Source organism: Entelurus aequoreus, linkage group LG25, assembly GCF_033978785.1.
Source record: "Entelurus aequoreus isolate RoL-2023_Sb linkage group LG25, RoL_Eaeq_v1.1, whole genome shotgun sequence".
Classification (NCBI taxonomy): Eukaryota; Metazoa; Chordata; class Actinopteri; order Syngnathiformes; family Syngnathidae; genus Entelurus; species Entelurus aequoreus.
The window spans coordinates 9,429,883-9,454,644 of record NC_084755.1 but is presented as its reverse complement, the minus strand read 5'-3'; the positions used below and the strand labels follow the sequence as shown (position 1 = coordinate 9,454,644).

Below are 24,762 nucleotides of genomic sequence, written 5' to 3'. Positions count from 1 at the left end.
GATTGATTGATGAATTAATTCAAGTATCTACCACAATTTAAAACTATTAAACAATACCTGTAATGGTGTACGGGTAATAGTTCCAAGCCTTCTCTGTCACATAGAAAATCTTCGGCACCACCGCTCTTGCCCAGCCGGGCAACTTGCTGTGAACCACAAACAAATGCAAAGGGATTAGCTTTGTTGGGAGTTTGCAATAACAAACTACATGATGAACTCTTAATGCTGATTAGTTGCAGATAGTGTGTCCCGATACCAAGATTTTGGTACCGGTACTGAAATTATTTCGATACTTTTCGGTACTTTTCGATCCTTTTCTAAATAAATGGAACCACAAAAAATTGCATTTTTGGCTTTATTTTAACAAAAAATATTAGAGTACATTAAACATATGTTTCTTATTTCAAGTTTGTCCTTAAATAAAATAGTGAAAATACTAGACAACTTGTCTTTTATTAGTAAGTAAACAAACAGACTCCTAATTTAGCTGCTGACATATGCAGTAACATATTGTGTCTTTTTCCATTCTATTATTTTGTCAACATTATTAAGGACAAGTGGTAGAAAATGAATGATTAATCTACTTGTTCATTTACTGTTAATATTTGCTTACTTTCTATTTTAACATGTTCTATTTACACTTCTGTTCAAATGTAATAATCACTTATTCGTCTGTTGTTTGGATACTTTACATTAGTTTTGGATGATACCACAAATTTGCGTATCAATCCGATACCAAGTCGTTACAGGATCATACATTGGTCATATTCAAAGTCCTCATGTGTCCAGGGACATATTTAGTTTATAAACATAATACACATTTAAAAAAACCGTAAGAAGATGTTGCGATGCCAAAACATATCGACATAATCATAGTACTGTCAGGTTCAAACACGGATGACATCTATTAAACAAGACAAGAAGCAAGGAATTAAACAGGGACATAATTAAATTTGGCTCAGTGAGGAGAAACGCGTACATCTGTACCCTTGTACAGTGTCACTACGCTCTGCCGAAAGATTGTACGCCTCCTCTTTTTTTTGGACTTTCCCTGATTGCATGGCAACAGCTGTTTCTAAGGGACGGGGGTCGTAAACAGCCATCGCCTTTGATTACAAAACAGTTCAAAGAAAAGGTCGTAAAAGAGGTCGTAAAACAGTTCAAAGAAGAGGTGCCTGGAACTTGGGCAGATCCTGCGTTCTCTTCGCTTTGTAGTTCTCGGGTCAAGACACAATCTTTCTGTGGATTACAATAGAAGAAAGAAACCGAACACTGTGTTGCTTTCCATCCTACACAGTGGAGTTTTACAAGCCTTCTTCTTGGTAGGTTCAAAGACAGCTTTTGACTTCTCGCCGGGAACTCATGGCAACACAAAGTTTTGTGATGACTTAGATACAATTATTCTGACGAGTACTATCGACTAGATACGCTCTTGTACTTGGTATCATTACAGTGGATGTCAGGTGTAGATCCACTGATGGCGTTTGTTTACATTGTGACGCCGGTGAGCTGTGTCACTAGCTCTGCCGAAAGATTGTACGCCTCCTCTTTTATTTGGACTTTCCCTGATTGCATGGCAACAGCTGTTTCTAAGGGACGGGGGTCGTAAACAGCCATCGCCTCTGATTACAAAACAGTTCGAAGAAGAGGTCGTAAAACAGTTCAAAGAAGAGGTGCCTGGAACTTGGGCAGATCCTGCGTTCTCTTCGCTTTGTAGTTATTGGGTCAAGACAAAATATTTCTGTGGATTACAATAGAAGAAAGAAACAGAACACCATGTTGCTTTCCATCCTACACAGTGGAGTTTTACAAGCCTTCTTCTTGGTAGGTTCAAAGACAGCTTTTGACTTCTCGCCGGGAACTCATGGCAACACAAAGTTTTGTGATAACTTAGATACAATTATTCTGACGAGTACTATCGACTAGATACGCTGTTGTACTTGGTATCATTACAGTGGATGTCAGGTGTAGATCCACCGATGGCGTTTGTTTACATTGTGACGCCGGTGAGCTGTGTCACTACGCTCTGCCGGAAGATTGTACGCCTCCTCTTTTATTTGGACTTTCCCTGATTGCATGGCAACAGCTGTTTCTAAGGGACGGGGGTCGTAAACAGCCATCGCCTTTGATTACAAAACAGTTCAAAGAAGAGGTCGTAAAACAGTTCAAAGAAGAGGTGCCTGGAACTTGGGCAGATCCTGCGTTCTCTTTGCTTTGTAGTTCTAGGGTCAAGACAAAATCTTTCTGTGGATTACAATAGAAGAAAGAAACAGAACACCGTGTTGCTTTCCATCCTACACAGTGGAGTTTTACAAGCCTTCTTCTTGGTAGGTTCAAAGACAGCTTTTGTCTTCTCGCCGGGAACTCATGGCAACACAAAGTTTTGTGATAACTTAGATACAATTATTCTGACAAGTACTATCGACTAGATACGCTCTTGTACCTGGTATCATTACAGTGGATGTCAGGTGTAGATCCACCGAGGGCGTTTGTTTACATTGTGACGCCGGTGAGCTGTGTCACTACGCTCTGCCGAAAGATTGTATGCCTCCTCTTTTATTTGGACTTTCCCTGATTGCATGGCAACAGCTGTTTCTAAGGGACGGGGGTCGTAAACAGCCATCACCTCTGATTACAAAACAGTTCAAAGAAGAGGTCGTAAAACAGTTCAAAGAAGAGGTGCCTGGAACTTGGGCAGATCCTGCGTTCTCTTCGCTTTGTAGTTCTTGGATCAAGACAAAAATCTTTCTGTGGATTACAATAGAAGAAAGAAACAGAACACCATGTTGCTTTCCATCCTACACAGTGGAGTTTTACAAGCCTTCTTCTTGGTAGGTTCAAAGACAGCTTTTGACTTCTCGCCGGGAACTCATGGCAACACAAAGTTTTGTGATAACTTAGATACAATTATTCTGACGAGTACTATCGACTAGATACGCTCTTGTACTTGGTATCATTACAGTGGATGTCAGGTGTTTACATTTTGACGCCGGTAAGCTACGGTGTGTAGTGAAGCATGTTTAGCTATTCCTCGTCCTGCAGGGATGATACTTGTAAGAAACTTACTTTATTTGTCGCCATGGAGGCGAGGATTAGTGATTTAGAAGTAGCTAAAACACTGCCAACGGCGGATGGACGCTAGCCGCTAGGTAGCTAGCCAGGTCTTAAAGGGCGTTTCAGTGTTATAACTTCACCTTTATCGTTAGTTTTTAAACCAAAATGCGTCCATTCTCCCTTTTCTGTCTACACACTGTGTCTGTTTGTAAGTACTCCGTGATTGTGCGCTGCCGAACATGCTCCTCTGCTCGTAAAACCAGCAATGACACAACGTGACGACGACGGGGGAGGTGGTGGACCGGTTCTTTTTAGAGGCGGTATAGTACCGAATATGGTGAATAAGTATCGCAGTACTATACTAATAGCGGTATACCGTACAACCCTAGTTGCAGACACCTCAATGGGCATCCAAATAATATATGAATGCGTACTGTGAGAAGTAGAGAAGGAAGACGACAGGACTTGATGAGAAATGTTCAAGCCTCATGTATTAAAAATGTAAAACTCTGCAGACGAATGAAATAAAACAGCTGATAGGGAACGGACGCTGAGAGGGACTGGGCGCGCAAACCGCTTCATTATGGCGTTCGATCAGAAGCAAATCTGCGGAACCCAAATGAGCCTGAGTACGCATTACTGCGGACTTAAAATGAACCAATCAGGCGGAAGTAGAGACACAATCAAGACTGGGTCTGAGCCACTTGGGCAACTCCTATTTTTCAAGTCATTCTATAATCTAGATACTTTTTCCCAGGCATAGCAGACTGCTTATGGGCCATTATGCTGCTTTATTGCGCAGCAAATAAACTCTTTATACGCATTTCATCGCATCGCTTAACAAATGCAATTATTCCCCGCAACTTACATCAAGTCGTGTTTAATGCATTTTGACAGTCAGCAGCTTGATGGTACAGTCGTGGTCAAAAGTTTACATACACTTGTAAAGAACATAATGTCATGGCTGTCTTGAGTTTCCAATCATTTTATCTTATTTTTTTTGTGATAGAGTGATTGGAGCACATACTTGTTGGTCACATTCATGAAGTTTGGTTCTTTTATGAATTTATTATGGGTCTACTGAAAATGTGAGCAAATCTGCTGGGTCAAAAGTATACATACAGCAATGTTAATATTTGCTTACATGTCCTTTGGCAAGTTTCTGACATCACATGGATAAAGATAAGACCTTCTGGAAGAAACTTCTGTGGTCGGATGAAACAAAAATGTAGCTGTTTGGCCACAATACCCAGCAATATGTTTGGAGGAGAAAATGTGAGGACTTTAATCCCAACAACACCATGCCTACCGTCAAGCATGGTGGTGGTAGTATTATGCTCTGGGCCTGTTTTGCTGCCAATGGAACTGGTGCTTTACAGAGAGTAAATGGGACAATGAAAAAGGAGGATTATGTCCAAATTCTTCAGGACAAACTAAAATCATCAGCCCGGAGGTTGGGTCTTGGGCGCAGTTGGGTGTTCCAACAGGACAATGACCCCAAACACACGTCAAAAGTGGTAAATCAGGCTCATACTTGCCGACCCTCCCAGGTTTTACCGGGAGACTCCCGGAATTCAGCGCCTCTCCCGATAACCTCCCGGAAGAAATTTTCTCCCGATAAACTCCCGGAATTCAGCCGGAGCTGGAGGCCACGCCCCCTCCAGCTCCATGCGGACCTGAGCGGCGACAGTCTGTTTTCACGTCCGCTTTCCCACGATATAAACAGCGTGCCTGCCCAATCACGTTATAACTGTAGAATGATCGAGGGCGAGTCCTTGGTTCCTTATGTGGGTTTTAGTGTTAGGCAGTTTCATTAAAGTCCTCCCAGCGCGGTAACAACACACAACAACAGCAGTCACGTTTTCGTCTACCGTAAAGCAGTTCGTCTGCCGTAAACAGCAATGTTGTGACACTCTTAAACAGGACAATACTGCCATCTACTGGATAGCCTCCGGCACACTGAAATTCAAGTATTTCTTTTATTTATATGTATAATAAAATAAATATATATAGCCAGAATTTAGTATTTCATATATATATATATATATATATATATATATATATATATATATATATATATATATATATATATATATATATATATATATATATATATATATATATATATATATATATACTACCGTTCAAAAGTTTGGGGTCACATTGAAATGTCCTTATTTTTGAAGGAAAAGCACTGTACTTTTCAATGAAGATAACTTTAAACTAGTCTTAACTTTAAAGAAATACACTCTATACATTGCTAATGTGGTAAATGACTATTCTAGCTGCAAATGTCTGGTTTTTGGTGCAATATCTACATAGGTGTATAGAGGCCCATTTCCAGCAACTATCACTCCAGTGTTCTAATGGTACAATGTGTTTGCTCATTGGCTCAGAAGGCTAATTGATGATTAGAAAACCCTTGTGCAATCATGTTCACACATCTGAAAACAGTTTAGCTCCTTACAGAAGCTACAAAACTGACCTTCCTTTGAGCAGATTGAGTTTCTGGAGCATCACATTTGTGGGGTCAGTTAAACGCTCAAAATGGCCAGAAAAAGAGAACTTTCATCTGAAACTTGACAGTCTATTCTTGTTCTTAGAAATGAAGGCTGTTCCACAAAATTGTTTGGGTGACCCCAAACTTTTGAACGGTAGTGTGTGTATATATATGAAATACTCGAGTTGGTGAATTCTAGCTGTAAATATACTCCTCCCCTCTTAACCACGCCCCACCCCCCGGAATCGGAGGTCTCAAGGTTGGCAAGTATGATCAGGCTAGATTGAAGGTTTTAGAATGGCCTTCCCGAAGTCCTGACTTAAACATGTGGACAATGCTGAAGAAACAAGTCCATGTCAGAAAACCAACACACTTAGCTGAACTGCACCAATTTTTGTCAAGACGAGTGGTCAGAAGCTTGTGGATGGCTACCAAAAGCGCCTTATTGCAGTGAAACTTGCCAAGGGACATGTAAGCAAATATTAACATTGCTGTATGTATACTTTTGACCCAGCACATTTGCTCACATTTTCATAATAAATTCATAAAAGAACCAAACTTCATGAATGTTTTTTTGTGACCAACAAGTATGTGCTCCAATCACTCTATCACAAAAAAATAAGAGTTGTAGAAATTACTGGAAACTCAAGACAGCCATGACATTATGTTCTTTACAAGTGTATGTCAACTTTTGACCACGACTGCATGTACACTACATTTGTTTAAGATCGTTCCATTTCTTCTCCATTTGCCCGAGTTCCGCTTGTCCACAGCTCCACAGTTAAAATGGTAAGGACAATTCAATGAAGTGGGAAAAAAATCAAAGAGGTCAACTGAACTCAATGCAAAGCACAACTCTGAAGTATTGCAAATGGATTGTTTCTTTTAGAGAAGAAAACACTTGAGAACCTTCAACCTTTATGAAGCCTTGGAGAGTCCAACTCTTGAATGAGTTGGACTGGGTAACATTAGTACACCTCACCTCACTCATTCCTGGAACGTTATTAACAAGCTTCATAAGCTTCCTCATAATAACATGTCCTCGTTGTAACTACCTCTGCTACGGCTGTTTATTTCAGTAAGACGGCTTATAGTTGTTGACATTTTGGAAGTGTCATGTCATCCCAATTCCAATGCCCAAATCCCCCATGACAGTTTAATTCTGCTGCAGGCTAATGTGGCCATAATCAAATGTGTGTAAACCCAAAATACATTGTTAGAATTTGTTCTCTTAGATAGCACAGGACGCAAGTCTATTCAATTGAATATAGGTTGAAAAGGATTTGCAAACCATTGTATTCTGTTTTTATTTACCATTTACACAACCAGCTGCACTTTGGCGGGAGCTGGGGTACACCCTGGACAAGTCGCCACCTCATCACAGGGCCAACACAGATAGACAGACAACATTCACATTCACACACTAGGGACCATTTTAGTGTTGCCAATCAACTTATCCCCAGTTGCATGTCTTCGCAGTCCCAGGGAGAACATGCAAACTCCACACAGAAAGACCTCGAACCCAGGACCTTCTTATAGTGCAGGGGTCGGCAACCTTTACCACTCAAAGAGCCATTTTGGCAAGTTTCACAAATTAAAGAAAGTAATGGGAGCCACAAAAAAATTTTTAAAATTTAAAATGAAAAACACCGCATACAAAGCTTAAATGCTTTGTGCTATGTTAACCAGGGGTCTCCGACACACGCACCGGCACGCACTTTAATGTGGAAAATTGATGTTAGTACAGCCCGCGAGTTTTGAATGGCGCTTGATAGCGTCATACTTTCCAACCCTTTCATTTTTCCCGGGAGACTCCCGAATATCAGAGCGTGATGACACAGCATTTGGCGCCCTCTACAGTCTGCCCTAACAGTGTACCTGCTCGACCACACGTAGAATGCAATTTCAGCTTGCTCACGTAAGTGACAGCAAGGCGTACTAACTCAGCAGCCACACATCTTACACTGACGGTACCAATACCCAGAATCCCATGCAGCCCTAACTCTTCCGCTCAACCAACGCACGGAGGGGGGGGGGGGGGGGGGGGGGTTGATGTGTGGGGGGATTTGGTGGTAGCGGGGGTGTATAATGTAGACCGGAAGAGTTAGGGCTGCATGGGATTCTGGGTAATGGTTGTGTTGTGTTTATGTTGTGTTACGGTGGGATGTTCTCCAGAAATGTGTTTTTCATTCTTTTTTGGTGTGGGTTCACAGTGTGGCGCATATTTGTAACGTAACAATGTTAAAGTTGTTTGATACGGCTACCGTCAGTGTAAGCTGTGTGGCTGATGAGTAAGTATGCTTTGCTGTCTCCTGTGTGTGCAAGTAATAACAACATGCAACATGTGGCTGGACTGGCACGCTGTATGTAAATGCTATAGAGGACAATTACTGCAGTGCAATTAGGGCACGCCCTTTATTTAGTAATTAGAGTGTAAATAGGATTATTTTTTCCCTGGGAGTAATCTATGAGAGACACTGAGATCCATAAGTCTCCTGGGAAAATCGGGGGGGTCGGCATGTATGTAGCTGAGCCGCATCAGAGTGGTCAAAGAGCCGCATGCGGCTCCGGAGCCGCGGGTTGCCGACCCCTGTTATAGTGAAACACACGCACTAACCCCTGTTCCACCATGCTGCCCACCAAAGTATATCATAACATTTAAAGGCCTACTGAAAGCCACTACTAGCGACCACGCAGTCTGATAGTTTATATATCAATGATGAAATCTTAACATTGCAACACATGCCAATACGGCCGGGTTAACTCGTAAAGTGCAATTTTAAATTTCCCGCTAAACTTCCGGTTGAAAAACTCCTTTGGATATGATTTATGCGCGTGACGTCACAAAATCCACGGAAGTGGTTGGACCCCATCGGACCCGATACAAAAACCTCTTGTTTTATTCGACAAAATTCCACAGTATTCTGGACATCTGCGTTGGTGAATCTTTTGCAATTTGTTTAATGAACAATGGAGGCTGCAAAGAAGAACGTTGTAGGTGGGATCGATCGGTGTATTAGCGGCTAAGTACAATACTTACAACAACACGACAAGGACTACTTACTACGCCTAGCCGATGCTTGCCACCAAACCCACGGAGGAAGTCCTTCGTCGCGCCGTCGATCGCTGGAATGCAGGTGAGCACGGCTGTTGATGGGAAGATGAGGGCTGGCTAGCGTAGGTGGAGCGCTAATGTTTTTATCATAGTTCTGTGAGGTCCGGTTGCTAAGTTGCTAAATTAGCCTTAGCGTCATTAGCAACAGCATTGTTAAGCCTTACCAGGCTGAGAATTTTTAACCGTGTAGTTACATGTACATGGTTTAATAGTATTGTTGATCTTCTGTCTATCCTTCCAGTCAGGGGTTTATTTATTTGGTTTCTATCTGCATTTGAGACAGATGCTATCACGTTAGCTCATGCTACAGAGGTTCGTCGATGATGGGTGTCCTTCGTCGCGCCGTCGATCGCTGGAACGCAGGTGAGCACGGCTGTTGATGTAACCGTGTAGTTACATGTACATGGTTTAATAGTATTGTTGATCTTCTGTCTATCCTTCCAGTCAGGGGTTTATTTCTTTTGTTTCTATCTTCATTTGGGAACGATGCTATCACGTTAGCTCAGTAGCTAAGTGTGTCACCGATGTATTGTCGTGGGGATAAAAGTCACTTTAAATGTCCATTTCGCGTTCTCGACTCTCATTTTCAAGAGGATATAGTATCCGAGGTGGTTTAAAATACAAATCCGTGATCCACAATAAAAAAAGGAGAGTGTGGAATCCAATGAGCCAGCTTGTACCTAAGTTACGGTCAGAGCGAAAAAAGATACGTCCATCATTGCCTCTCAAGTCCTTCACTGTAACGTTCCTCATCTACGAATCTTTCATGCTCGCTCAAATTAATGGGGTAATCGTCGCTTTGTCGCTCCGAATCTCTCTCGCCCCATTGTAAACAACGGGGAATTGTGAGGAATATTAGCTCCTGTGACGTCACGCTACTTCCGGTACAGGCAAGGCTTTTTTTATCAGCGAGCAAAAGTTGAGAATTTTATCGTCGATTTTCTCTACTAAATCCTTTCAGCAAAAATATGGCAATATCGCGAAATGATCAAGTATGACACATAGAATGGATCTGCTATTCCGGTTTAAATAAAAGAAAATCATTTCAGTAGGCCTTTAAACCAGGCCATTGGATAGATGAAATGTTTTCATCGTCTCACCTCTGAGACAATTTTGAACACAGTTAGATGTGCCTGCATGGTCGAACTGGCTGCAGATTAGGTAGGGTTGAGCACTACTCGCCGAAAATAATCCTCTTCCTCGTTTCTTGTGGCATTTAATGGCCGTACATTCCACCGATTGTCTCTTTAGTTCACTGCTTTGCAAAACCGGCAGGTAGACTAGCTCCACTTCCTCGTCGTCAGTGGAAATTTCACAAGGAACTACAACGCAGAAGTACCCGCGACTATGAATTGATTAACGTGGACCCCGACTTAAACAAGTTGAAAAACTTATACGGGTGTTACCATTTAGTGGTCAATTGTACGGAATATGTACTGTACTGTGCAATCTACTAATAAAAGTTTCATTTAATCAATCAAAAAGACTATGGAACAGATATTCCGCTTGAAGCACGTCGAAGTCTGTGAGCACCTTGAAAGGCCTACTGAAATGAATTTTTTTAATTTAAACGGGGATAGCAGATCCATTCTATGTGTCATACTTGATCATTTCGCGATATTGCCATATTTTTCCTGAAAGGATTTAGTAGAGAACATCGACGATAAAGTTCGCAACTTTTGCTCGCTGATAAAAAAAAGCCTTGCCTGTACCGGAAGTAGCGTGACGTCACCGGTTGAAGGATTCCTCACAATTCCCCATTGTTTACACCAGCAGCGAGAGAGATTCGGACCGAGAAAGCGACGATTACCCCATTAATTTGAGCGAGGATGAAAGATTTGTGGATGAGGAAAGTGAGTGTGAAGGACTAGCGTGCAGTGCAGGACGCATCTTTTTTCGCTCTGACCGTAACTTAGGTACAAGCTGGCTCATTGGATTCCACACTTTCTCCTTTTTCTATTGTGGATCACGGATTTGTATTTTAAACCACCTCGGATACTATATCCTCTTGAAAATGAGAGTCGAGAACGCGAAATGGACATTCACAGTGACTTTTATCTCCACGACAATACATCGGCGAAGCTCTTTAGCTACTGAGCTAACGTGATAGCATCGGGCTCCAATGCAGATATAAACAAAAGAAATAAACCCCTGACTGGAAGGATGGACAGAAGATCAACAATACTATTAAACCATGGACCTGTAAATACGCGGTTCATAATTTCCAGCTTGGTGAAGCTTAACAATGCTGTTGCTAACGACGCCATTGAAGCTAACTTAGCTACGGGACGGCGGCGGCGGCGGGCGTTGTAGCTTTCGACGACACCCCGGCCGCCATCAGAGTCGGCAAGAAACATATATTTCCCCAAAGTTACGTACGTGACATGCACATAGCGGCACGCACGTTCGGGCAAGCAATCAAATCTCTAATCACGGTAGCGCGTCTGCTATCCAAGTCAAAGTCCTCCTGGTTGTGTTGCTGTAGTCCGTCGCTAATACACCGATCCCACCTACAGCTTTCTTCTTTGCAGTCTCCATTGTTCATTAAACAAATTGCAAAAGATTTACCAACACAGATGTCCAGAATACTGTGGAATTTTGGGATGAAAACAGAGCTTTTTGTATTGATTCAATGTGTCCGAATACTTCCGCATCAACCATTGTCACGCGCATACGTCATCATACATAGACATTTTCAACCGGAAGTGTGGCGGGAAATTTAAAATTCCACTTTATAAGTTAACCCGGCCGTATTGGCATGTGTTGCAATGTTAAGATTTCATCATTGATATATAAACTATCAGACTGCGTGGTCGGTAGTAGTGGCTTTCAGTAGGCCTTTAACAGACAAAACTCCCATGCAACACAACAAACTGTGAATTGTAGTGTGATATTGTGTAGCAAATAGAGGATACTCACTTGTTTAAGTAGATCCGTTTCTCGGTGAACTGTCCCGCACCGTGCTCAGGGTCTTCATAGGGCTCATTCTGCACAACTTCCACCCCCTCCCCACGTTCGCTCTGCTCGTGGCTGTGCTTACTGATCATGTACAGCTGCCCGATCCGGTACTGAAAGATAAGGACAAGAGACAAACAATCAGATGTACTTCATCTTAGATTAATCATTCAATTAGGAGGGTGAAAGTCATTCTGACATTGTGATAGCAGCAAAGCTCCTCGTGTAGATTTGGCTCTTCGGAAAAGGTTGGCCAAATAATTAATGCGGGGCATTATAGCGAGTAGAAAGTCAAGCACAATGACAAAGCCCTCATTCTGAGTTAGTACCTGACAACATAACAATAGTAACCTACAGTCGTGGTCAAAAGTTTACATACACTTGTAAAGAACATAATGTCATGGCTGTCTTGGGTTTCCAATAATTTCATTGCAGTTCTTTTGGTAGCCATCCACAAGCTTCTGGCAAACTTCTGGTTGAATTTTTGACCACTCCTCTTGACAAAATAGGTGCAGTTCAGCTAAATTTGTTGGTTTTCTGACATGGACTTGTTTCTTCAGCATTGTCCACACGTTTAAGTCAGGACTTTGGGAAGGCCATTCTAAAACCTTAAAGGCCTACTGAAAGCCACTACTACCGACCACGCAGTCTGATAGTTTATATATCAATGATGAAATCTTAACATTGCAACACATGCCAATACGGCCGGGTTAACTTATAAAGTGCAATTTTAAATTTCCCGCTAAACTTCCGGTTGAAAACGTCTTTGTATGATGACGTGTGCGAGTGACGTCACTCGTTAAACGGAAGTATTGGTACACCTTTGAATCCAATACAAAAAAGCTCTGTTTTCATCTCAAATTCCACAGTATTCTGGACATCTGTGTTGGTGAATCTTTTGCTATTTGTTTAATGAACAATGAAGACTGCAAAGAAGAAAGTTGTAGGTGGGATCGGTGTATTAGCGGCTGGCTGTAGCAACACAACCAGGAGGACTTTGACTTGGATAGCAGACACGCTAGCCACCGACCGCACGGATGATCGGGTGAAGTCCTTCGTCCTTCCGTCGATCGCTGGAACGCAGGTGAGCACGGGTGTTGATGAGCAGATGAGGGCTGGCTGGCGTAGATGGAGCGCTAATGTTTTTATCATAGCTCTGTGAGGTCCCGTTGCTAAGTTAGCTTCAATGGCGTCGTTAGCAACAGCATTGTTAATCTTCGCCAAGCTGGAAAGCATTAACCGTGTAGTTACATGTCCAGGGTTTAATAGTATTGTTGATTTTCTGTCTATCCTTCCAGTCAGGGGTTTATTTATTTTGTTTCTATCTGCATTTGAGCCCGATGCTATCACGTTAGCTCCGTAGCTAAAGTGCTTCGCCGATGTATTGTCGTGGAGATAAAAGTCACTGTGAATGTCCATTTCACGTTCTCGACTCTCATTTTCAAGAGTATATAGTATCCGAGGTGGTTTAAAGTACAAATCCGTGATCCACGATAGAAAAAGGAGAGTGTGTGGAATCCAATGAGCCAGCTTGTACCTAAGTTACGGTCAGAGCGAAAAAAGATACGTCCTGCACTGCACTCTAGTCCTTCACTCTCACGTTCCTCATCCACGAATCTTTCATCCTGGCTCAAATTAATGGGGTAATCGTCGCTTTCTCGGTCCGAATCGCTTTCGCTGCTGGTGTAAACAATGGGGAAATGTGAGGAGCCTTTCAACCTGTGACGTCACGCTACTTCCGGTACAGGCAAGGCTTTTTTTTTTATCAGCGACCAAAAGTTGCGAACTTTATCGTCGATGTTCTCTACTAAATCCTTTCAGGAAAAATATGGCAATATCGCGAAATGATCAAGTATGACACATACAATGGATCTGCTATCCCCGTTTAAATAAAAAATAAATCATTTCAGTAGGCCTTTAAATGTGTGGACAATGCTGAAGAAACAAGTCCATGTCAGAAAACCAACAAATTTAGCTGAACTGCACCGATTTTGTCAAGAGGAGTGGTCAAAAAGAAGCTTGCCAGACGCTTGTGGATGGCTACCAAAAGCGCCTTATTGCAGTGAAACTTGCCAAGGTACATGTAACATAATATTAACATTGCTGTATGTATACTTTTGACCCAGCAGATTTACTCACATTTTCAGTAGACCCATAATAAATTCATAAAAGAACCAAACTTCATGAATGTTTTTTGTGGCCAACAAGTATGTGCTCCAATCACTCTATCACCAAAAAAATAAGAGTTGTAGAAACGATTGGAAACTCAAGACAGCCATGACATTATGTTCTTTACAAGTGTATGTACACTTTTGACCACGACTGTATAGTAACTGACCCACTTGGCCCCGTGCAATAACATTTTGGGCATCATGACAGGCTGGAATGGAGAGTCACGCGCCAAATATTTTCCATTGGTTTGAAAAGTGTGAGTGTACGGGACAGAATTCCGACTGCTTGTAGTACTATTTCCAGGTCTGAGAAATAGATATGGCCCTCATGATGACTTATGCTACTTGACAGGAATGCTAAGGGGTCATGGAGAGCTCTGCTGCTGCACACACACACTCACAATTGTTACCGCCAACCAGGGATAGCTCTGTTAAGCTATTGGAAAAAAGTATGGCATAGGACGTTGGCTTGTGACTGCACAACAGCTACTAAAAGCCATGAATGGAGGGAGTGGAGTCGTGTTGTGGAAAATCAAGAGCCGGTCTATACCAAGTAAGAAGCCTTGGGTGTAACTTCTCATATAACAATGCCACCGCAATTTTCCATCTGACGATCAGGTGAGTTAAAGTAAGGATGTACTCGACCAGAATTTTAATTCTGATTGAGCAGCTGTGGGACTGCGGGATAATTTCAGTTGCATTGACAAAAGGAAAAAAAAGGAGCTTGTATTTACTGTTACACGGTAACTTTCACAGTACATACCAACACATCCACAAAGGCCGGGAGGCTGTCAGAATGTAAAAGATGCATTAGAATGACAAAGATAGGACCTTCTGGAGGAAAGTTCTGTGGTCAGATGAAACAAAAATTGAGCAGTTTGGCCACAAAAAATGTTTAGAGGAGAAAAGGTGAGGCCTTTAATCCCAGGAACACCACCCCTACCGTCAAGCATGGTGGTGGTAGTATTATGCTCTGGGCCTGTTTCGCTGCCAATGGAACTGGTGCTTTACAGAGAGTAAATGGGACAATGAAAAAAGGAGGATTACCTCCAAATTCTTCAGGACAAGCTAAAATCATCAGCCCGGAGGTTGGGTCTTGGGCGCAGTTGGGTGTTCCGACAGGACAATGACCCCCAAACACACGTCAAAAGTGGTGAAGGAATGGCTAAATCAGGCTAGAATTAAGGTTTTAGAATGCTCTTTTATCCTGCGCTACAACAAGCTAATATTGAGTTATCTGTACTGTAAAGTTCAAATATGAATGAAAATTAGGGATGTCCGATAATGGCTTTTTGCCGATATCCGATATGCCGATATTGTCCAACTCTTTAATTACCGATACCGATATCAACCGATACCGATATATACAGTCGTGGAATTAACACATTATTATGCCTAATTTGGACAACCAGGTATGGTGAAGATAAGGTACTTTTTAAAAAAATGAATCAAATAAAATAAGATAAATAAATTAAAAACATTTTCTTGAATAAAAAAGAAAGTAAAACAATATAAAAACAGTTACATAGAAACTAGTAATTAATGAAAAATTGTAAAATTAACTGTTAAAGGTTAGTATTATTAGTGGACCAGCAGCACGCACAATCATGTGTGCTTACGGACTGTATCCCTTGCAGACTGTATTGATATATAATGTAGGAACCAGAATATTAATAACAGAAAGAAACAACCCTTTTGTGTGAATGAGTGTAAATGGGGGAGGGAGGTTTTTTGGGTTGGTGCACTAATTGTAAGTGTATCTTGTGTTTTTTATGTGGATTTAATAAAAAACAAAAAACAAAAAACAAAAAAAAAAACGATACTGATAATAAAAAAAACGATACCGATAATTTCCGATATTACATTTTAACGCATTTATCGGCCGATAATATCGGCAGACCGATATTATCGGACATCTCTAATGACAATAACATGAAGTCTAGTCTAAGTTCCACAACTTCGAATTTACATTGGAATGGGAAAAAAATATATATTTCCAATACCACATGAATGTGGTTGGTTTTTAGCTTCTTATTTGTCCAGCATTTATACTTACTCTCTACAAGAAATACATCGGTGGCTAACTCCGGGGATGGCGTGGCGTGGTTGGGAGAGTGGCCGTGCCAGCAACCTGAGGGTTCCTGATTCGATCCCCAGCTTCTACCAACCTAGTCACATCCATTGTGTCCTTGAGCAAGACACTTCACCCTTGCTCCTGATGGGTCGTGGTTAGGGCCTTGCATGGCAGCTCCCGCCATCAGTGTGTGAATGTGTGTGTGAATGGGTTTTTGATTGATTGATTGAAACTTGTATTAGTACAGTGGTTCTCAAACTTTTTTTGTCATCCCCCACTTTGGACAAGGGGGAGTTTTCAAGCCCCACCTGCCCCCATCGCCCCAACAGAACGCTAATGCCAAGCTTAACATTTTCAAATTTATCGAACATCAAGTAACATCAAGTTTTATACATTCAAACTCAATAACATAAAATAAAATCAAGTTCAATAATAAATAAAATAACTGTGCAGCTGTGGTATAACTTGCATCAAGTTCAATATCAAATAAAATAACTTGCATCAATTCAATAATAAATAAAACAAAAGTGTTATAACTTGCATCAAGTTCAATAATAAATCAAAAAAAGTGTTACAACTTGCATCAAGTTCAATAATAAATCCAAAAAAGTGTTATAACTTGCATCAAGTTCAATAATAAATCAAAAAAAGTGTTATAACTTGCATCAAGTTCAATAATAAATCAAAAAAAGTGTTATAACTTGCATCAAGTTCAATAATAAATCAAATAAAAGTGTTATAACTTGCATCAAGTTCAATAATAAATAAAATAACTTGCATCAAGTTCAATAATAAATAAAACAAAAGTGTTATAACTTGCATCAAGTTCAATAATAAATCAAAAAAAGTGTTATAACTTGCATCAAGTTCAATAATAAATCAAATAAAAGTGTTATAACTTGCATCAAGTTCAATAATAAATCAAATAACTTGCATCAAGTTCAATAATAAATAAAACAAAAGTGTTATAACTTGCATCAAGTTCAATAATAAATAAAACAAAAGTGTTATAACTTGCATCAAGTTCAATAATAAATCAAAAAAGTGTTATAACTTGCATCAAGTTCAATAATAAATCAAATAAAAGTGTTATAACTTGCATCAAGTTCAATAATAAATCAAATAAAAGTGTTATAACTTGCATCAAGTTCAATATCAAATAAAATAACTTGCATCAATTCAATAATAAATAAAACAAAAGTGTTATAACTTGCATCAAGTTCAATAATAAATCAAAAAAAGTGTTACAACTTGCATCAAGTTCAATAATAAATCAAAAAAAGTGTTATAACTTGCATCAAGTTCAATAATAAATCAAAAAAAGTGTTATAACTTGCATCAAGTTCAATAATAAATCAAATAAAAGTGTTATAACTTGCATCAAGTTCAATAATAAATCAAATAACTTGCATCAAGTTCAATAATAAATAAAACAAAAGTGTTATAACTTTCATCAAGTTCAATAATAAATCAAAAAAAGTGTTATAACTTGCATCAAGTTCAATAATAAATCAAATAAAAGTGTTATAACTTGCATCAAGTTCAATAATAAATCAAATAACTTGTATCAAGTTCAATAATAAATAAAACAAAAGTGTTATAACTTGCATCAAGTTCAATAATAAATAAAACAAGTGTTATAACTTGCATCAAGTTCAATAATAAATCAAAAAAGTGTTATAACTTGCATCAAGTTCAATAATAAATCAAATAAAAGTGTTATAACTTGCATCAAGTTCAATAATAAATCAAATAAAAGTGTTATAACTTGCATCAAGTTCAATAATAAATCAAATAACTTGCATCAAGTTCAATAATAAATAAAACAAGTGTTATAACTTGCATCAAGTTCAATAATAAATAAAACAAGTGTTATAACTTGCATCAAGTTCAATAATAAATCAAAAAAGTGTTATAACTTGCATCAAGTTCAATAATAAATCAAATAAAAGTGTTATAACTTGCATCAAGTTCAATAATAAATCAAATAACTTGCATCAAGTTCAATAATAAATGAAAATAAAAGTGCCACTTTGCAATCTTTGCCAAAAAAAGGAGGACAGGGCAAGTGAACATGAGTTTTACAGTACTCCAGCATTAGTGGCTGCAATGAGCCTGTTTTGCACTGCACAGCTTTTCAAATCGGTTAAAACCTCATTGAATTCGGGGCTGAGCTGCCTTGACGCGAGTGTTTCCCGGTGAATGACACACATTGTGTCCAATGCGCATTTGGCGCAACCCTCTTTATTAGAGCCTGCAGCCCGTTTCTTGACTTTGCCATGCGCGCCATCGGAGCAAAAGCCCACACGGTTTTCCCATTTAAGGTCGTGCTCTTTGAGGAAACTGTCCATTATCTTGAACAGCTCATCAGCAGTGGCTCTATTTTTGATGTATTTGCAAAACAGCAAATCCTCGCACAGTGACTCGCCATTCACAAAGCTTCCGCTTAGCCCCGCCCCCATTAGTTACTGTTGCTATGTCAGTAAACTTTCGCTCCTACTTAGAAATGTAAAGCCTACAGGAAAATGTGCACTAGGTTTCTGAGACTTTTGTTAATGCAGGCAGGATTGAGCAGCCCTTCCATTGTGAAGACAGACTCTGTGAGGTTTGGTCTTTGCAATTTTGAGGGCAAGTGTTTGGGAGAGAGAAACCGTGTCGAAATCAAAGTGTTTCTCGTGTTCCCGCCTGTTGTTTTTTTCCCTGCAGCCAGCAGCCATCTCACAAGACCCTCGGTCGCCGCGTATTCCAATCAAGTGACGAATGTGATGTCAAAGTGAAGATTGATGATAGGTAATGACTCTCGCGGCCGCTCGCTCGTGATTGGCGTAATGGGCACCCCCAGCTCGAGGGCAGTGGTCCCCAACCTTTTTTGCACCACGGACCGGTTTAATGTAGGCATTATTTTCAGGGACCGGCTTTCTACTTGTGCCAGATAAATACAGCAAAAATAAGTGCATCAAAAATACAACTCCAGTGTTTCCCATAAACTGCCAAGATACCTGTGGCGGTGGGGGCGTGGTCACCATGACATCATCGAGTAATTTGCATAATGTACTACAATATGATTTTCTCTAAAAAGGCTCAAAAAATGTATACTTACTAATTAATAACAGTTGTTTTAAACGTCCATCCATCCATCCAACAATATAATTACAACACTTTATGTACATATTTATATACAGATTTGAACAATAAGTTATTCACTGAAATATATTTATTAATTGTGGTTCTTACAAAAAATATATCTTATAAAAATAAATGTCTCTTAAAGCTCTGCCCCTTTAATTAGTGCATACTAAATAATTTAACTTTAGCCTACTACTACAACCATATTATTTACCAGCAACATAAAGTGAAACAGAGGCAGAGGTGTCCTGCCACAGTCAGTAACATATAAACAGAAAACAGTAGTGGTCAAATACAAATAAGGCAACAAGAGAAGCATCCTACACTTCTCTTTTGTAAAGTAAATCTGAACAGCCTATATGGGCATCTACATCAACTATATGATTTGCCTGAGAAGCTGGACAGGACAAAAAAAAAATAAAATAAAATAAAATAAAAAACATTATTTTTTATTTTATTTTTTTATTTGTGGCGGACGTAATTCTTTCGTGGCGGGCCGCCACAAATAAATGAATGTGTGGGAAACACTGCAACTCACTAATTGCTGAATTAGTGGAAGCTCTGTTTCTTTGCAATGAAATGCGGATGGAAATCAGCCTTTGGCTACAATTTGTCACATTTATATTGTATATGTTCATTAATGTGCATTGTATCATGTCACAAAGCTATAACAAATATAACAAATGGAAAATTCCTATGAGGAGTTTTATTGTGCATCTATAAACAAGCTTATTGGTGTGTCTAGTGCAGTGGTTCTTAACCTTGTTGGAGGTATTGAACCCCACCAGTTTCATATGCGCATTCACAGAAACCTTTAGTGAAAAATAAAATGTTGTTTTTTTTTCAAATTCAAGATAAAGTTACAAGTTTTTGGTCACACTTTAGTATGGGGAACATATTCTAAGTAACAAAGACTTAATTTACAGTTATTTGGTTAGGGTTAGAGCAGGGGTCACCAACCTTTTTGAAACCAAGAGCTACTTCTTGGGCACTGATTAATGCGAAGGGCTACCAGTTTGATACACACTTAAATAAATTGCCAGAAATAGCCAATTTGCTCAATTTACCTTTAACTCTATGTTATTATTAATAATTAATGATATTTACACTTAAATGAACGGTTTAAAAGAGGAAAAAACACGAAAAAAATGACATTTAAATTTTGAACATAGTTTATCTTCAATTTCGACTCTTTAAAATTCAAAATTCAACTGAAAAAAAGAAGAGAAAAACTAGCTAATTCGAATCTTTTTGAAAAAATGTAAAAAATAATTTATGGAACATCATTAGTAATTTTTCCTGATTAAGATTAATTTTAGAATTGTGATGACATGTTTTAAATAGGTTAAAATCCAATCTGCACTTTGTTAGAATATATAACAAATTGGACCAAGCTATATTTCTAACAAAGACAAATCATTATTTCTTCTAGATTTTCCAGAACAAAAATTTTAAAAGAAATTCAAAAGACTTTGAAATAAGATTTAAATTTGATTCTACAGATTTTCTACATTTGCCAGACTAATTTTTTTGAATTGTAATCATAAGTTTGAAGAAATATTTCAAAAATATTCTTCATCGAAAAAACAGAAGCTAAAATTAAGAATTAAATTCAAATGTATTTATTATTCTTTACAATAAAAAAAATAATTTTTACTTGAACATTGATTTAAATTGTCAGGAAAGAAGAGGAAGGAATTTAAAAGGTTTATGTGTTTAAAAATCCTAAAATCATTTTCAAGGTTGTATTTTTTCTCTAAAATTGTCTTTCTGAAAGTTATAAGAAGCAAAGTAAAAAAATTAATGAATTTATTTAAACAAGTGAAGACCAAGTCTTTAAAATATTTTCTTGGATTTTCAAATTCTATTTGAGTTTTGTCTCTCTTAGAATTAAAAATGTCGGGCAAAGCGAGACCAGCTTGCTAGTAAATAAATAAAACTTAAAAAAATAGAGGCAGCTCACTGGTAAGTGCTGCTATTTGAGCTATTTTTAGAACAGGCCAGCGGGCTACTCATCTGGTCCTTACGGGCTACCTGGGGCCCGCGGGCACCGCGTTGGTGACCCCTGGGTTAGAGGGTTAGGGCCAGGGTCAGAGGGTTAGGGTTATAATAAGGCCATGCCAAATAAGGCATTAATAAGTACTTAATAATGACTAGTTAAGAGCCAATATGTTACTAATTTGCATGGTAATAAGCAACTAATTAATGGTGAATATGTTCCCCATACTAAAGTGTTACTGCTGTAGTGTAATGCCCGCAGCTAAAAGCAACTGCGTGAGAACGTATACTCGAATATCACAATATAGTCATTTTCTATATCGCACAGAGACAAACCCGCGACATATCGAGTATATCGATATATCGCCCAGCCCTAAGCCGGACCGGGGGTTGGGGAATCACGGCTCTAGGGTGTACCGTAAATCTCTTGCTAAATAATGCAGTGAAACAGTAAATTGGTTCTTGTTCCTTTCAAGTGAACAAATGACAAGCAGAAAGCCGGTCGAGGATATGTGCGGAATGATTCTGTTTATGGAGAAAGTGCAAAACAAAGATGAGAGACTGTTGACTCCCCTCATCATTTCTCCCTTGTGGGTGAAAGGCATCACGGCCCCAGCGCCCACTCCAGAGGACCTCACGAGTGCTGCTTAGATGATGGCTGGCAGCAGCATATTAACCATTAAAGGCCTACTGAAAGCCACTACTACCGACCACGCGGTCTGATAGTTTATATATCAATGATGAAATCTTAACATTGCAACACATGCCAATACGGCCGGGTTAACTTATAAAGTGCAACTTTAAATTTCCCGCTAAATTTCCGGTTGAAAACTCCTTTGGAGGATGACGTATGCGCGTGACGTAGCCAGTGAAACAGAGGTATGGCTCCCCCATTGAAGCCAATACAAACTAGCTCTGTTTTCATCTCATAATTCCACAGTATTCTGGACATCTGTGTTGGTGAATCTGTTGCAATTTGTTAATTGCATTATGGAGAAAGAAGCTGAGCAAGCAAAGAAGAAAGTTGTCTGTGCGAAGCGGAGTATTTTGCGAGGGAAGTCAGCAACACAACACAGCCAGTGTTTCATTGTTTACATTCCCGAAAGATGCAGTCAAGATCGAAGAACTCGGACAACAGAGACTCTTACCAGGAGAACTTTGACTTCGATACACAGACGCCTGTGGAGAACTGGGACAACACAGACTCTTACCAGGATTACTTTGATTTGGATACACAGACGCAGACGCGGTACCGTGAGTACGCAGCTGCGCTTCCAAACATTTGATCGCTTGCCCATACGTGCGTGTCATGTACGTAACATTGGTTAAATATATAAGCTTTATGAACCTTGGGTTAGGCGAACGGTTCTTTGGGCTGAGTGATTGTGTGTGTTGTGCAGGTGTTTGAATTGTATTGGCGGGTTATATGGACGGGAGCTAGCATAACAAACACTTAGGTGTTTTTATGCGGGATTAATTTGTGGCCTGGTTGTGTTGTGGCTAATAGAGTATATATATGTCTTGTGTTTATTTACTGTTGTAGTCATTCCCAGCTGAATATCAGGTCACCCCCGGCTCTCACAGCATCTTCCCTATCTGAATAGCTTCAACTCCCCACTAGTCCTTCACTTGCACTTTACTCATCCACAAATCTTTCATCCTCGCTCAAATTAATGGGGAAATTGTCGCTTTCTCGGTCCGAATCTCTCTCACTTCATGCGGCCATCATTGTAAACAATAGGGAACTTTGCGGAAATGTTCAACTGACTACGTCACGCTACTTCCGGTAGGGGCAAGCCTTTTTTTTTATCAGATACCAAAAGTTGCGATCTTTATCGTCGTTGTTCTATACTAAATCCTTTCAGCAAAAATATGGCAATATCGCGAAATGATCAAGTATGACACATAGAATAGATCTGCTATCCCCGTTTACATAAAAAAAACTCATTTCAGTAGGCCATTAAGGGCCATCTTTCCACTGCTGTTGCTTTTCGGATCGTTTGGAATACCGCCACCATGTGCGCGTTAGCTATTGTGCCGTTTGTCTTTGTTGTCTAGGAGTATTCAGCCTCCTCTCTATGGAATTGGCAAAACGTAAAAAGGATGAAGAAGTGGCTGTGTTTTGACGAGGCTAAATGTGAGTAGTTATTATCTCTCGCTCTCTGAGGAGACACAGGAGGTGTTGTGCACCATCACGACTTCATGTAAATAAGACAACACGCCATCAGACTGTACAACTCCCCTCTGGGGAGGGGAGGGGGGGTACTAGGATGACAGGGGATGCAAAACAATAAAAAATGTTTTGAAAAAGTGCAATACATTTTCATAACATGGTCACTACTGCCTAGTTTCTCTTCTTATATTCCTATGTTTACTATTTTTATTCTTATTGTTGCTTTCTATTTGTATTCTTATTGTTATATTTTACATTCTATTTCCATTTATACCCCCATTATATACTTTTTAAATTTGTTCTCAATTCTGTACACTGCAGCTGGAATCTTCATTTTCCTGAGGGAACTCTCCGGAAGGAATCAATAAAGTACTATCTATCTATCTATGTTCAGGAGATAGCTTTTAGAGATTGTTCAGCAAATTGCAGTGGGTATGGAAGTCATGTTTTCATTTAGATGAAGGAGCTGCTGTTGAGCCTTTGATTAAAAAAAACAGGTCTTGATCCTACAAGTTTGTCAAATTATCGGCCCATTTCCAAATGACCTTTTCTGTCAAAAATTTTGGAGAAATGTGTTGGATACAAAGCTTTGCACAGTACTGAATCTGCACTTTTAAAGGTTTTCAATGACTTGCTTTTAATGTCTGATTCTGGTAGCTCTGCCATTTTAGTGCTTTTAGATCTTACAGCTGCCTTTGACACAGTCGGCCACGCAATTCTTTTAGAACGCCTGAGAGACTGTGTGGGTATTAGGGGGACTGCATTAGAGTGGTTCAGATCCTACCTGTCAGAGAGGTCCTTCTCTGTCAGGCTTCTTCTTCTGCTCCGCTTTACTGTGGTGTCCCCCAGGGATCTATTCTAGGCCCCATCCTGTTTTCCTTATGCCTGGTTCACACCAACGGCGCTTGCCGCGCTTTAAAGCGGCGAGCAAAGCGCCGTCATTTTTGTCAGTTTTTCCACGAATATCCCGATCTCTGAAGTAATGTTATGCTTTGATACGCTCTGATACGAATTAGTTGCCGCTTTGTTACCGTTCCTCACGCTTTGATACGTTTTATTACGCTTTATTGAACTTTATTACGCTTTGATGCGATCCTGACGCTTTAAATCAGGCTCTGACACGATTATCAAGTTCTGTTGTGCATTGTTACAACAAAAATAAGAAAAAAATGTGAAAAACTCAGTATACTGTTTTCCACCCATTTTTTATATTCATTTATTTTTTCAATTTCTCTTTTTTCCCGTTATATTATGTTTTATATCTTCATTTCTTTTATTTTTGTCATCTTAATAAATATCTATCTTTCATTTCTTATGATAGTTGAAAATAAAAGGCAATTATTCACACATTTTTTATATTCATTTATTTCAATTTCTCTTTTTTTCGTTATGTTGTATATCATCATTTTTTTTATTTTTGTCATCTTAATAAATATCTATCTTTCATTTCTTATGCTAGTTGAAAATAATAAAAGGCAATTATCCACACATTTTTTTATATTCATTTATTATTTCAATTTCTCTTTTTTTTCCGTTATATTATGTTTTATATCTTCATTTCTTTTATTTTTGTCATCTTAATAAATATCTATCTTT

The 24,762-nt window shown here is 39.3% G+C and overlaps 1 protein-coding gene across 1 annotated transcript in view; it reads right to left on the bottom strand.

Annotated features, from left to right (window-relative positions):
* The window catches only part of pitpnc1a (phosphatidylinositol transfer protein cytoplasmic 1a), a 157,369-nt gene that overhangs the window by 36,171 nt on the left and 96,436 nt on the right, over positions 1-24,762 (bottom strand). Inside the window, exons 3-4 of the mRNA XM_062037078.1 lie at positions 11,589-11,737; positions 58-146 (exon numbers count right to left, since the gene is read on the bottom strand). Coding sequence (XP_061893062.1) covers positions 58-146; positions 11,589-11,737 — 238 coding nt within the window. The remainder of the gene's footprint in view (positions 1-57; positions 147-11,588; positions 11,738-24,762) is intronic.